The sequence below is a fragment of the Dermacentor albipictus genome, chromosome 10, assembly GCF_038994185.2.
Source record: "Dermacentor albipictus isolate Rhodes 1998 colony chromosome 10, USDA_Dalb.pri_finalv2, whole genome shotgun sequence".
NCBI lineage: Eukaryota > Metazoa > Arthropoda > Arachnida > Ixodida > Ixodidae > Dermacentor > Dermacentor albipictus.
In genome coordinates this window covers 2940536-2955035 of record NC_091830.1, presented here as the reverse complement: position 1 = coordinate 2955035, position 14500 = coordinate 2940536, and the positions used below count along the sequence as shown (strand labels likewise).

Sequence of the window (14500 nt, the reverse complement as noted above, 5' to 3'; positions counted from 1 at the left end):
AAACGTTGTTTCCGACCACAATCCATTGTCGTACCTTACAACTTCGACTCCACACGGGGCAAAATTGACAAGATGGGCGCTGGCTTTACAGCGATATCACGTGTCAGTGCGACATCGGAAGGGTGTCAGTAATGGTAACGCGGATGCTTTGTCCAGGCTTCACAACAGCTCATGGAAGCCAGCGTAATACTATACTGCCATGCCAACTGGATGGGCGTGAATGTTCCTGCTCACTTGGCGCTGTATATTGCGGACTTTGTGAGTGCCGATTCAAGACCCAGAGACACTAGAGTGCTCTTACAGTTTGGAACTGCAATCGTGTGCTTGATAGTTTGATGACATGTATTGTGTATTTCTTTTTACTCTCTTCTTGCTTTGTTATATGAAAGTGTTTGTTGCTGTGATGTAATTAGGCTAGGGTGTGGTTAGAATGTTCATTACGTAATCGCGGCAGTGATTTATCGTATCACTGAGCGAAAATCAGCCCAGTATACTCTTTAGGGGGAACGTGTTAGGCCGCTCATCTCTCGAACACGCAGAATGGACGGCGGAGGGCTGCATGATTGTTTTGTATATACTTTTGAAGTGCCGCGAGTTGCCCGTGCGTTTTGTGAATAGGGAAGCGTCTAACCCCCCAGCGCGTCAGGCGGCAATCGTTTCTGTGGTTGAGGGGTCGGACGGCCCGCGTGGTGTTGGGTGACGAGCCGAGGCGCGCGCCGCCGCGGGGGGCGCGGTGCAGAGGCGCAAAACGGACTCGGAGAAAATGCTTTTACTCGGGCTTTGTTGACATTCCGCCGATGGTCATAATAGGGCCAAGCGGACAAAGCTCGAGCGGACAAAGGTTGTATACGCGACGTTGTGGCGCCGGCTCTTGAGTCCCCTGCCAATTAGAGACGCAGCTGCTAGCAATGTTGACCACGTCTGGCGCGTACGGAGCGGGGGGTTCACCCCCCTACGCATTCGGACGGCAGCCACGTGCATCTTGTTTTGAGCGCTGGGGAGAGCCCGCTTTGTGTCGTGTTACAACATGCAGTGCGCGCCGTAGAGAGGGGCGCGGCGTCGTTTTAAGAGCACCCGAGTCCGGATGCCGCCAGCGGTAATTAGTTTTCTACCAGGAAAAACCTGGAGGGGGACTACGGTACGCGGTGTTGGGACACCAGCGCCCGAGCCCCCCCTTGCTGGCTAGAAACGCCGCTGAGGTGCGAGATGGCCTCAATAAATCATGCAGGCCTGGCGTGTTTGACGAGGCCGTCACTGACCACGTGGAAATAGGAGGGGGAGAAGAAGATGTGGGAAGAGGGAAAGCAGGGTGGTTTTCCAATAGATTCACTTATGAGAGTAAGCCCATCCCTTTGGGTTGTGGCTTAAGAAACTGTCAGCTCTCATTGGCAATTGCTTCCGTGGGATGGGCTAACGGCCCTGCCGCCCTTTTTCTTTGTCTCTTTCCCCTATAACAACCGAGACGAGGTGCTTGTTCCTCAGTCTAGGCTGTAATCACTAAACCTGATAGAACAGTAAGACTCCGTACGATGCAACGCTAGTCTGGGCCGTAACCACTTAGTGGTAGAACAGTGAGACTCGGTTGGTCGTATGTAGTGACAGTTGTCCTAGGCTCTAACTTAAGAAAAAGTAGAAGAGTAAGGCGCTGTTTACTTGTGTGTTTTGTATCAGTGTTCTTTCGCTAACTCTGTATTTGACTGTGTAAATATTTCCGTTGCAATATATCTTCAAGTTTTGTTACCTCCAACCTGCCTCCTGCTTCATCAACGCCGATAAACACCTTGAAGAGACTTTGGTCGACTTCAAGGAGAAAAGAACAACACAGCAAAAAAAAAACTTAACTACATCCAACGACAAACTCATGAAACTTGGTATCAGCAACACTTTTGAAGAACTAAGGGAATGCCAGCTCAAGGCACAAGTACGAAGACTCAGCAATACAGCAACGGGAAGGGCGCTCTTGACAAAGCTAGGTCGGGAAGTAGAAAAACCACAAAGTAGCAGGGCCACAATACCAGACGAAGAAAAATTGCATGGCTTTGTGCAGGTTTAACAAAGTTCCAGAACTTGGAAGGGTTGGTGGAATGAAGAGAAGGAAGTGTGCTCTGCAGAAAAAAATATTTTACTTGTTTGGTAGCAATGCGATAGGAGCACAGACTATGACGATATACAAGCCAGCGAGCAAGACTGTTTGTAGACTTCGCTAAACAAAAAAGACGCTTTTTTTGTAGAGTAGCCTCTTTAATGTTGTGGTAAACCAAGGTGCCCGTTGTTTACCTGAAATATTTTGTAACGGTATGTGTTTGTTGATGAGACTTGTAAAGTTATATTTATAGGAAATCCAGTTTTCTTCCCCTGTACGATCGAAAAAGTTGGAATGCAGCCATCCAAGAATAGTTCAAGCTCTTTATTAATTGAGACATAATCGCCCTTTTTGTAATTTCTAAATGGCTGTTAAAGTGATGCTTTAGTGATGACATATTGTCTGGAAGTTCTCTTAATCTTAGATGTCCTTACATACTTTTGCACCGAGAAATACTACAGAACATTGATGGTTCACATTGTGAGTCTGGCAAGTTGAATATGCAATGTTTAGCCCTACATTTGCATGATCAATCACAGACTGACACGTTTACAGGTGAGAAACGTGCGTCTGATCACAATCAACCCGAACATCTCGGAGGCGTCGGTGGCCCAGAGCCGCCAGATGAACTACTCGAAGCTGAGCAGGCCGCCCGCGGACTTCGTCAACAGCTACATGGAGGCTGCCCAACTGGACACGCAGATGCGCAGGGAGGTTGGCAACGAAGAGTACGGCTTCTACGGCAAGTAAGCAGCCTCGAAAAAGGATACAGCCGACGCGCACGTCATGCGCTCAGATTGAAACACGCCTTTTCTCTGTGGCATTTGAGTGTGTCCGGAGCTGAAACACGCGAGTTATATTGTTACGGGAGCCAGTATTTCATCTTTGACTGCAGCCTAGCGCACATTGTTGTTCCGCCTTTGAGTCCTCTCGAACGCCGATAATAATTTGTTAAACGTTGGCCTTAACACAGTACGAAGAGTAAGGATACGCATACAAGTTTTTATGTCATACTACACGAAAGAAAGTTAAAATATTCGGCAGAGACACTTCAAAATGCTTACGTGTGGAAATGCGAAAACATACCGTTTGTAGACCTTGGGACGTCATGAACGTCTCATTTTATACACTCATGACGTGGCGTCACCTCCTCCCCATTGGCTGCCCCGTCATGCGCCGAATGAAGCGCGCATTAAGCCACCCCTTTGGTCAGCAAGGTGGCTGCGATGTGACGTGTGCAATGACGCACGCACACCTTTAGTTAGCCAGAACCGCGGAGCCACCGTGGCGTCGGGGTAGCGTGCTCGTCTTCCCATCCGAACAGAAATGTACCTAATTTTCTTTTCGAAGTCATTAATTTACTTTGTTTACCGGAACCTCCTCGAGCAATTCGACGTCAATTCGAGAAGTTCTTGACGTGCCTTTACTCTTTGCACCGTCGACCATTTCGGTACCATCTCTCGTTCCCGCCGACTTCACTTAATTGGGCGTATAAGACTTTTACATTAATACCCGAAAAGTTTAAGGTATTGCAGTGACGAATCATTGATTTCACAAATTTGAGAACAGCGCGCGTTAAGAAGCTGAATAGCCGTTTGCGAAAATCAAACCGCTGCTGGACACTGAATTTCATGATTACGGAACATCAGCGATTGACAAGCATTCTTAGTAGAACAACGAAGCTATTACACTGCTAGTACATATTGCAAGCTACCATATTGATTCAGCGCTGTATTCATCTTTTGGGAACACTTTTGTGTGTGTTGAAGTGCTGCAAGGTATAGCAAGAAGCTTTCCAATGGAGCAAAACCACGGTGGTGAGGACTGCGCTCAACGAAAACATATTACTGCATGCAACGTGGTGTCACATATCGGCGTTGAATACAGCAAATGTGCCGGATTTGTGGCTTAAACTAATCGGTTCGAGCCCCGTTCGATGCACACCATTTTTCCGGCTTAAAGGAGTATCCGAAGATGACAGCGAGACAAAGCTGTATACGGAGCGAATAGGCCTGCATTACCAGCCCATGCAGGTGCAAACACATCGGGAAGGTCCATGCACTTAGTGACGGAAATACAACCATTTGTCGGAACAGTAATTGGCCACTTTAAGGAGTAGTTGAACACACTGTTCTAATACCGTCACTATTTACCTTGATGCTGGTGTAGTCGGCTAACGCAAGACAGAGGTAATTGGAGATTGCTGGGAGGCGCCTTCATTGAGCTTTTCGTTGACAAAAGTTATGCTGAAAAAGATGACTGACAGCACAAGCCGCCACTGCTTTACACTTTCGTCGAAATAGCGAATTTGTTTTCTTAAGCAGCGAGGATGTTCTCCTTAAGCGTGAAGGTGCATTTGTGTGCAGAAAACGGGAGCTACGTGGTGAGGAAAAAGTGCCGAGTACAGGCGAAGTCGTCGGCAACTATCTTGAAATTAGTGGCTTCCGTGTTTCGAGATGCTGCGATACTTTGCGCAGTGGTCTCTGGTGAGCAAGATTGTCCGCAGCTAAATGTAACATTTGAAATGCTCTGTTTCAATGTCACTGCCCAAGGCATCACCGACGGCAAAGCTTCGCCACCGCAGTGGCGAAGCTTTGCCGAAGCGTAAAACTTTATTATTTAGCGGATAATTCAGCGGGCAGCTTCAGTCCGGACCACATAGATGTCAGCGTACTTAAATGATCTCGGATATGAAGAGAACTCGTAGCCAACTCCAATTTCTTTATTCAGGTGCATATAATACGCAGAAATGCTCTCACGAAAGAAGCGCTAGTTCAATTTGAATGAATTCCGATTTGATAGAGAAAGTTAAATTTTAACAACTGCAAGAAGTAGTACTGCGTTGAAGATGGACCTCACACATCTTGGCGAAAATCGGTTGAAAGGTTGAAGCAAGAGGTTTACAAATGCGTAAAAGTGCGTATCGCTGTTGTATAAACTGCATCTGCTGGAGCGCCTAAAACGGCAAACTTGATGTATGAGCTGATATGTGAAATTGTAAGAATAGGTCAGCAAAGCCCTCATCACAAATTAGTGGTATATTTAAATTCGGCAATATCAGAGCTTTGTGCGCTTTCAATATCTTAATAGGTGCAGTTTACAGAATCGTGACAGTGTTATTCATTACGGAGTTGAAAATGATGCCCTTGAGATTTCTTTTTAAAATTTTCAAGCATTACAAAACTCTTGCAACATTATCAATAAAAGTTTTGACTGTCTAAATGAAAAATCTACTACCTACACTCACTAGACTTTTTGAGCTCTTTACTATAGAGGGAACAAGGCTTAGAACACTATTTAACGTATCCGAAGAGCTTCAGGAAGGCGACCGGCGTTTGAAAAGTAGACATCTGGACAACAATAACTAGAAAAGCCTTGTTAGAGTAGTTGGTGCAGATATAGATCGTTGCATGTCAAGCAGGGCAAAATAAATGGAGTCGATATATTTCAATAGACGGTTATCGTCTATTTCGGGCTGCTTTACATCTCGTCGAGAACTGTATCGTGCACGAAAATGAACAGCGCACACTAAGAACAGCAACGGATGGCACATTCCTCTCCTCTGTTTCTTAAACCTCACATGGTTTATAAGGGGCCGTGCGGGTTGAACAGCATGACGTAAACTAAAAGCTCCACTTGTGGCTGTCGACAGACTCCAGCTGGCGGGTGACGTAGCGTACCTGAAGCTGTGGACCCTTCGGAGTGGCGCCGAGCTGTTTCTGCCAACGTTGCTGTCAGGGCCACCGCTCTTCTATCCGGAGGCTGGCGAGCCTTTCAACTACGGCACCCTCGGAGTGCTGGTAGCTATGGCTCTGAGCGGCGCCATCGGCCACAGGGGGGCGCGTCTGTCGGCAGCGGGCATTGAGGAGCTCTGGTGGACGGACCAGACTCTGAAGAACTACAACGAGGCGACTCGCTGCTACGAGGAGCAATACCGACACCTGAGCAACTCCACAGCCTCCTTCTTGGCCGAGCAGAGGGACCAGGTGTTCCTCTGGACACGGGCGGCGCGTATCGCATTCGATCGGTAACAAGCGGCTGCGGCGCGTGGAATTTATCACACTCCATTCAGCTCCACTAATTGGGAAAGACGATAACATGCTATCAGCGTTAACATTGCTTTTTAGCTGCACGTACCATTTCGTGTTGTTTTGATCGCTCTCTCTGTAGACATGAAGACTTCCTCGATATTTTGAAACAAGGGACATGGTGCTTCAGTCGATGTCGCGTTACAGTAGGCCCCAGCGCGATGTGCTGACAGTGATGCGGCAGGCCTTGCTAAGTCGATGCAATGAGGATAGACTTGTCAGCACAGTTCATGTTTCCGGCGAGGAACCATAGCTCGAAGAGCCGCAGTGTGGCTCATGATACCCACTGCGGTGACTAATTGGCTACGGTGTTGCGCTGCTGAGCACAAGGCCGTGGGTTCGATCTTGCTTGCGGCGGTCGGATTCCCACGGGAGCGAAATGCGAAAATGCTCTAGGATGGCGGTGTGGGTACAACTTCAATAATGCTGGCAGCTCTAAATTATTGTGATGCTCTCCACAGAGTCTCTCATGAGCCGTGCATTGCATGTCTTCTAGAACCGACACCTTGGAACGACACCATCCATCAGGAAATGACACAATGAAAAGCTCTTTGTTTACGGTCTTCAGCACCATTGTATTACTGTATAGCAGGAAAAGATAAAAAAGCGGTGCCTTAGCAGAAAGACCCCTCCCACCTGTGATGCATTTACGCATCGTGGCTGCATGTGGCCAAGTAGTGCACTGCCGGGCCGATGTGTAGCAATTTCTTTCGCTCGATTATGTATTTTATTGTACAAACCGTTCACAACGAGCCGACCCACAGTATGGCAGGCATATAAAAAATACATCTATAAAGCTTTCTGTACTTCCCCGTGCCGGTGACTGTTCCTGTTCACTACGAAACTGCAGAATGAAACAACAAACGACACTTACATGGCATCACTGCAAGGACTATAGACGACTACTAGCACGAGTAATCCCTTTATTAAAACCGAAGCTCCGTATCTCATCTTACCGGGGTTAATTGCGTATAGTCACGGTCGGTTTATCGCTGATTATAGTCCGGTATTATAGTCCGGATTATAGACCGGTATTCAATGTATCAGCAAAATGGACTCACTCTGGTGATTGTGGTACGAAAAGTAGGCCGCTGCGGGAGACGACGTAATCCGCGCTCCTGCGAGTCACGTTGATTGCATGGCGAGAGTCTTTGCGTTTGGCCGCCTTGCTGGGCACACAGGTAATCGCTGTGCTGCAAAGCACGGAGCAGGACATGTACAGTTGCGTTTGCCAAGGGACAGAAACTCTTGCGATGGGGAACAACTGGAGCAATTTCTTGTCCGTACATGAGCATAAAATAGGATTCCACGTATCATGTCTCTTTGCATATCATTTAATTTAAACGGTTTTTTTTTTCGAAAGCTTCTCCTATAGTTCCTTCCAGCAACCGCGTTGAATCTGCCGTAATTTTTAATGCGGACGATTGTTTTCTTGTTACCAGGCACTTTACGGTAGGTTCCCGAATCGAGCCAGGTTGTCACGCGACAGGTTATCACATTTATTTATCAGAGTAGATCAGTTGTCATGACATCGTCGTCGTCGCGAAGTCGCCTTGCCAGTGCCCTCATACACACAACTGCTTGCCTTAAACGGACAGGTTGCGCAATCTTGCAGCACTATTCGGAACCTCAAACAAGGCTAAATATCCCGCTATCTGTACTATTCTGCGCGTAAGACAGAGTCTCACAGGTCCGATGACCATACATTATGAAGAATGAACGCGGACCATGGTGAAGGAATGATCAAAAACTGGAGAATTGTTTTCGTGATTTTTCCAGACCAGACGGCATTTCGTCGGACTCCAGCGCAAGGAATGTTACACTATATTCGAGACCTAGGCAACAGGTTTATATTGCACACCATGTAATTCGGGGCTCGAAAAGCAGATCGTATTCTAAAGCGGTTAGCGAGCGCAGGCAATGAAGAGTCGCGATAATGAACCAAAACACGACACTCGAGGATCTTGCGGACGGTTGCCAACTGAAGAATGATTTGTATTGTCCTCCACCTAGGCCTGCGTTAGGCCTAGCTTTGTGACTTCATCGTCAAAATAGTTTTGCCGCGTACTTTCTGTCTGCCAGACACCATTATCCAAATGCGGCCAGCCAGTGACAAACAACACGAATGTTTTTTTCTTGCTGGAAATGCTATGCACGACCAACACCGTGTGTGTCTTTTCTTGTTCTCGGTGCGACCACAACCAGCAGGATATTGCGGGCTTCCTACATAAGCAGCAGCCTATGCAGTTTTTACAACGACAGTGCGGAAATGGGAAACTATGCGCACAGCCCAGGAGGCACCTGCTGCATGCCTCGCTCCTTGCGTGGGTGTAACTCGACGTCGTTCGCGTCATCATTGAAAACCGGCTGCCTCATGGGCAGATTGATCAACTTAGACTTTATAAAATACCGCTTTTAATGAAAAAAAGCGCGTGTAACAGTTGCAGATCCACTGTGAAAATAATGCCAGTTTATTGAAGCGTAACAGAAACCTGAAAAGCCCGGATCGCTAGAAGCTTGTAAAAATCTGCTACTGCGAATTCAAGAGGAAGCTTTAGCTCGGGAGCTCCTATTAAAAATACACGGGAATGGGGAAATCGTTTTTCTCCACAACTACTGCCTGCTTTCGGCGAAAATTGTTGCATTTAAAAGAAAGAGCGAAAATATAGTGACCCTATTCGGCAATGAACTTATTTATGTTGTCAGTTGTTCTATAAACATTCTTGAAAAGTGCACGATTTCCAGAAACTTATAACTGTCAAGTTTACAACTCGGCGACTCTAATGAAAACCAATGTCAACATTACTGAAATTGTGCTTACATAGCATATGTCGAGCGGACAGAACTGATACAATATATGCCGCTGTCTCTTATACCGCTATATTGTGGGTAGGACTGCTTCAAAGCTCTAGTAAATATTGTAATGATTTTGTTGTGAGGTCTAAATTAAGTTTTCTGCTTGAGATGATCTACGGGATGCAGTTTACAGAACTGCGATGTCTGTTTCTCGTGCTGTGGTAGGGATTTGTACACTTCGTGCTCCAATTGTAATTTAATATACCAATTGTTGGGAATGCTTGCAAAAAAAAAAAATCAAGCGCTTAATCGAAATTCTGTTCTTGCAGCTACTAGGATCTGACATTTTCTGTCAATTTCGGCAAATTTCGTTAAAATCGGCCAAAGGGTTACCACAGAAAATCATTTCCGCATTTTACATGTATTTGAATAGGCAGCGTCGGCGTCGGCCCGGAGCTAAAGCTTTCTCTTAACTCGTCGTCTTAGCATGGTCCCAGGCATCGTAATATCGCAATTCGTTGTCACGTGCATCTTTTGAAGCTTCCCAAGCTTCTTTGAAGTGTACGAACGCGTATCACAGCCTTGTGCAACCGATTTTAACCATGATATACGACATTTATATTCCGCCACCTGGCTTTCAGTGGCAGAACACACCCGTGCACTGTCATTTCTCATGGCGCGAAGCCTTTCCCGCGCTCACACGCGCATCCCGGTGGTCGTCGACTTTGCGCGCGCTCTTTCGAGCGGCACTGCGAGCGTCGCGCCGCCTACGCGCAGGTACCGGCTCAAGTACCGGGCCCGGATCTCGCGTGGCCGCGAGCGGCAGCTGCACGACCGCGTGTTCTTCATGCGGCTCTGCCTGCTCACGTGCACGAGCCGGGAGGAGGTGGGCGACCTGTGGCCCCGCTTTCGCTGCCACATGCCGGTGCTCAACATGCGCGAGTTCTCCGAGGCCTTCTCGTGCCGCGCCGTCGACCTGCTGGGTGCCGACAAGAAGTGCCCCTTCCTCTGATCGCCGGCGCCTTTTTTTTTTTGTTTCATTACGCGTGTTCGTTTATCTCTATCTAACGCACAGAGCTTTCTTTTTTTTGCGTTCAGGTACTGTGTGCAAAAAAATTGCGATGGGAACAGGGAAGAAGGTCGGGCGAAAGTAATAACGCTCTCATCGATGCTTAGATATCTTGCTTTCTTTCTTCAACTGCGCGTCATCTTAAGAATAGCGAAGAATTAATCTGCCCTTGACGAGAGAATACGTTCGCGCGTCCGTTGCGAGTACACTGGCCTGCCTTCTACAGACAGTGACCACATCTGCGTATTTACCAGTGCGGTTGTGCTTTAATAATATTTTACTAAATGAACCTTATTGTCTGCACTGAGCGTTTACTAAATGGACCTTATTGTCTGCATTGAGCATTTAATGAGTTAGTAGTCGCCAGATGATCTTTATGGGCCGCGGTATATGTATATAAAATAAAGAGCAACTTCACGTATATCTGTCCTCAATCATCATTTGACGCAAAATGCGAGACTGGGCTATACGTAGTTGCCATTCGATTACAACGCGCACGGCGCATCTGACGAAGTCCGAAAGACGAGGACAAGTGCTTGTCGTCGTCGTGTCTTTGTCAGACGCGCTGTGCAGATCGCAATATTCAGTGGTTCTGCCACCAACTCACATCGGGGCGCCCCATTTAATGAATTACCTTAAATCAGCAATGACATAAAGGACCCATGCTCCCTTCAATGCCTCATCAATAAAATCGCAGTGTTTATTTCCGTGGTCTAAATCTTTAATTTTATTGCTAATGCTCAAAAACCGCAATTTATTTCTGCTTTTGAAATGCACGAAACTGCGTTATGTCCGCCAACTGGCAGGCGCTTGCCAGATCTTACAACTCACCGACATATTTTGCTCCAAACATGTATAGTGATCTATGAAATGCAGCATTCGTGTTCATTCGCTGGTCATGATATGGCTATAAGGCACGTTACAAAATGACGCAAAAAGAAAAACATGCTCCACCAAAAATACGATTGAAGATCTTTCGTTTACAAGTCAAGGATTTCATTTCACCTCACTTTTTTTCCGTAATGACTCTATCGGACAGGTATTAGATATGGAGTGGATCACAACAACAACAAAAAATTAAAAGCAGCTGTTCACTGTGAAATATGGCTTACAAGGGATCCAGCAAAAGCAGAGGGACAGATTCTGCCCTTGTGCCACCTTCTAATGCTTTCTTGTATATTTTTTTGCCTGTGGACTAAGAAACAAAGCTGTACAGCAGCCAAATTATTGGAAGTAAACATTCTTTGTCGTGTACAGTCGTCAAGAACTATTACGCTTAGTTCATTATGCAAAAAAGAGGTGAGGCGGGCAGACAGGATTTTCCTCTCTTAAATACTGAACTAGTGCCTTAGAATTACGCAAGCAAAAGGGGTCTGAAAAAACTAGTGACTCTAAGCAGTTCTGTAGGTAACAAGCGGCACAGACATGCCACGTCCCTTTCTCTGACATTATAGCATGAAAAGGAATTTCTTGCTTATTGGTCTTCGCCGAGAAAAACAGTTCTAAGGTGAGGGATTTTGCTTTCTTGACATTAGAGGCAACCCTATCGAGATTATGTCTTGACAGGAGGTCAACCGCACGTTGCTTAACTGCCGAAGGCTTAAGTTTTACTGGCTGTAAATTCTTTTCTATGGCTGAAATAGCTTTTTCTGAAAACATGTCATCTGGCATAATTACGAAATAACCTTCCTTGTCAGATATTACTCGTCTAAGTTTATGCTCCACAAGGTAATTAACGGTCGGACAGGGTTAGACGTCCTAAAATGAGAATTTGATTGTTTAATGCTAGCAATGCAATCTGAAGCGCGAGCGTTCTTCCGGGACGAACCTGGCTATGCAACGCGGTATATGCTTAAAACGTGAACTGGTTTTATGTCAGGCTTAAAACAGTGCTTAGGACCTGAAGCAAGGGTTTTTCTATGGGTATCACACGATGGCGTCTTACGTTAGGCTTAAAATAGTGCTTAGGCCCTAAAGCAAGGGTTTTTCTATGGGTATCACTTGCAATGGCGTCTCCAAGAACCAGTACCTTATTTGACGGTGAATTATCAAAAAGGTGTTTCCTCTTACTTTGTTGAACCTCCGGAAGTTTCATCCTCCACAGGAAGTCCGCGTGTTGCATGGCTAATCTATTCGAATCGGCGTAGGGGCGGTTCCAATGGCGTTCGTCTCCCAGAGCCGCGCAATGGACCTTTAGACACTCCTGGTAACCTAACTTGGCACCATGATTCAGCGGAAAGAATAGCTCCAATCCTCCTTGCATGCCCAGTTGATGGTTGAAGGAACCCGCACATGATATGAACTTCCAATGGGACGACACGATTACGGCTAAACCACGACATAGTTCTAGCGCGGAACATACATATCGCAATTAAGGAAGCACTTAAGGAACCCAGCTTGCTTACCACTGCTGGCTCGGCCCCTCCTTGTCCTACGCTTTCCAGAGAAACAATGGGATCAATAAGTAAATAAATAAATACAAGCCGACGGTGCTGCCAGGCAATGAGCAAGAAAATCTAGTGAAGAATCAGCATGGTACAGAAAAAGTAAGGAGCCGCAGATTCTCCCAAAGGCAAATCATCGATTGCGATAGCAAATTAGTAGACATCTATACGAAGTAGTAGTATTATTGGTCGTATAAACTCGGAAATATTCGCTTACCAACCGAATTAACATGCACACTGTCAACGGGCACAAGCAATCGTGAACACACCGCGCTCGATGAGGGCGGACACTCGCTGTCAAAACGATGGTGCGAGCAAGTGCGGCAGCGAGCGCAGTGACGTTCGTACGGGTCTATCGTTTCAACGCTAGAGCGACGAGAACGCAGCGCGCACTAAGGTACGAGCCGTCTGCTGATGCCTTTCGAGATACGGCGTGTGCGACCCCGCGCGGCCTTGGAAAGTACGCACTCGTTGGCGCAGTCGAAGCCGCCCCCTTGACTCCCGCGCGGCCTCCCCGCTTTCCTCCATTTATGGCGCGCGAGATTTAGCCGCGATGGTCAGTTCCCGCTGCGCCCGGTCGCTAAATCCACAGACGCTGCTATAGCACAACTCCCGCCCCTCCGCCTCGCCCGCCAAGACCTATCGCGCGGCGGAAGACGGCGCGTTTGCTCTGCGCTGCCTTCCTTCCCGCGCGCCACTTTGAGCCGCGATTGTTGGTTTCCCCCGCGTGCTTTCACTCGCGCACACAGAATACGACGAGCGGCGACGGTGTTTCGTCCTTGGGATTTATGCAGAACACAACGGCAACGAAAAAACAAAATGCGCTTGGAGTGTAATCGTTGGCTATGGTGTTAGGCTGCTGAGCACGAGGGCGCGGGATCGAATCCCGGCCACGGCGGCCGCATTTCGATGGGGGTGAAATGCGAAAACACCCGTGTACTTAGAATTAGGTGCACGTTAAAGAACCCCAGGTGGTCAAAATTTCCGGAGTCCCCCACTACGGCGTGCCTCATAATCAGAAAGTGGTTTTGGCACGTAAAATCCCATATATTATATGGAGTGTAATCGTGTAAGCACGATTTAGATTGACCAGCAAACAATATCTGTCAAAAAAAGTATTCGAAATAAACTCTGGTTTGACGTGATAATAAAAGAAAAAAAAACTAAGGAAAACGAAGATGTTTAAACGTAATGAACAAAGTATGACATCGAACCCATCGGCGAGTCAGGCTTCCACGAAGGTAATTTCGATTAATTTTTCTTTATTACACTTTCGCAACGTTCATATCTTCACAGCATGTGAGCAGAAGAAAGCAAGCGGTGGTTGGTGTATCTTGATTTCGGCTGAAACAACATATAGGTACATCTTAAAAGGAGTTAGGATGGCGTTGACGAAAGGCGAGGCTTTCAAGCTGCACACCGAGTAACTCGAGCCAACGGCTGCGCCGATGGCGATGGGCCTATACGTTCTAAAGGAGGAAAGCAAAAATCGCGGTGCTCCTGTGCGATCAGAATGTTTGCAGAAGAGCGAAAGTGGGTCGCAACTATACCCACGCGGGTACGCACAAAGGTGACGTTAACGCGCGCTCGGGCGCACACCCGCACAGACACACGCACGGAGGCAAGCAAATAGCACGGCCGACGCGACGGGTGACGCCTTGCTGCCGAAAGCAAAGTTCCATGTTCAGTGCCCGAAGGTGCGGGTAGCATAGTTCTAGCTGCAGAAGACTAGATATAAGTTGAAAATTTTTTAAAAATGTTCGTGCCGGAAAATAATCACTTGCAACCAACAAGTACCATGGTTGAATATGCATTAAACGAATACAATAAATAAAAAAAAGCTGGCGAGCTCAAATATGACCGCACGCCTCCAGCCATAGAGTTTCTCATTGTACCACCTAGAGAGAAATGTGACACCACCGTCTATGGGAACGACGGTATACATGTATGTGTCTGCGAAGCTTGTGTTGGCTGGTGTGGTTCGGTTCCCAGCTGCGGGAAGTTGTTTTTTCATCCACTT

General features: G+C 47.0%; 1 protein-coding gene and 1 long non-coding RNA gene across 6 annotated transcripts in view; one reads left to right on the top strand and one right to left on the bottom strand.

Moving 5' to 3' along the window:
• LOC135911952 (neprilysin-1-like) overlaps positions 1-10457 on the top strand; it is a 72028-nt gene extending 61571 nt beyond the window's left edge. The window contains exons 8-10 of one of the 3 annotated variants that reach the window (XM_065444304.2): positions 2639-2829; positions 5736-6110; positions 9745-10111. In XM_065444304.2, coding sequence (XP_065300376.1) covers positions 2639-2829; positions 5736-6110; positions 9745-9979 — 801 coding nt within the window. In that variant the 3' untranslated portion in view covers positions 9980-10111. Of the gene's footprint in view, positions 1-2638; positions 2830-5735; positions 6111-9744 lie in introns of all 3 variants that reach the window. The other 2 variants (XM_070527468.1, XM_065444305.2) reach the window with 2 other exon arrangements.
• The window catches only part of LOC135911957 (uncharacterized), a 179166-nt gene that overhangs the window by 152767 nt on the left and 11899 nt on the right, over positions 1-14500 (bottom strand). For all 3 annotated transcript variants that reach the window (XR_010567525.2, XR_010567524.2, XR_010567523.2), the window contains exon 3: positions 7233-7364. This is a non-coding gene — a long non-coding RNA (uncharacterized lncRNA). The remainder of the gene's footprint in view (positions 1-7232; positions 7365-14500) is intronic.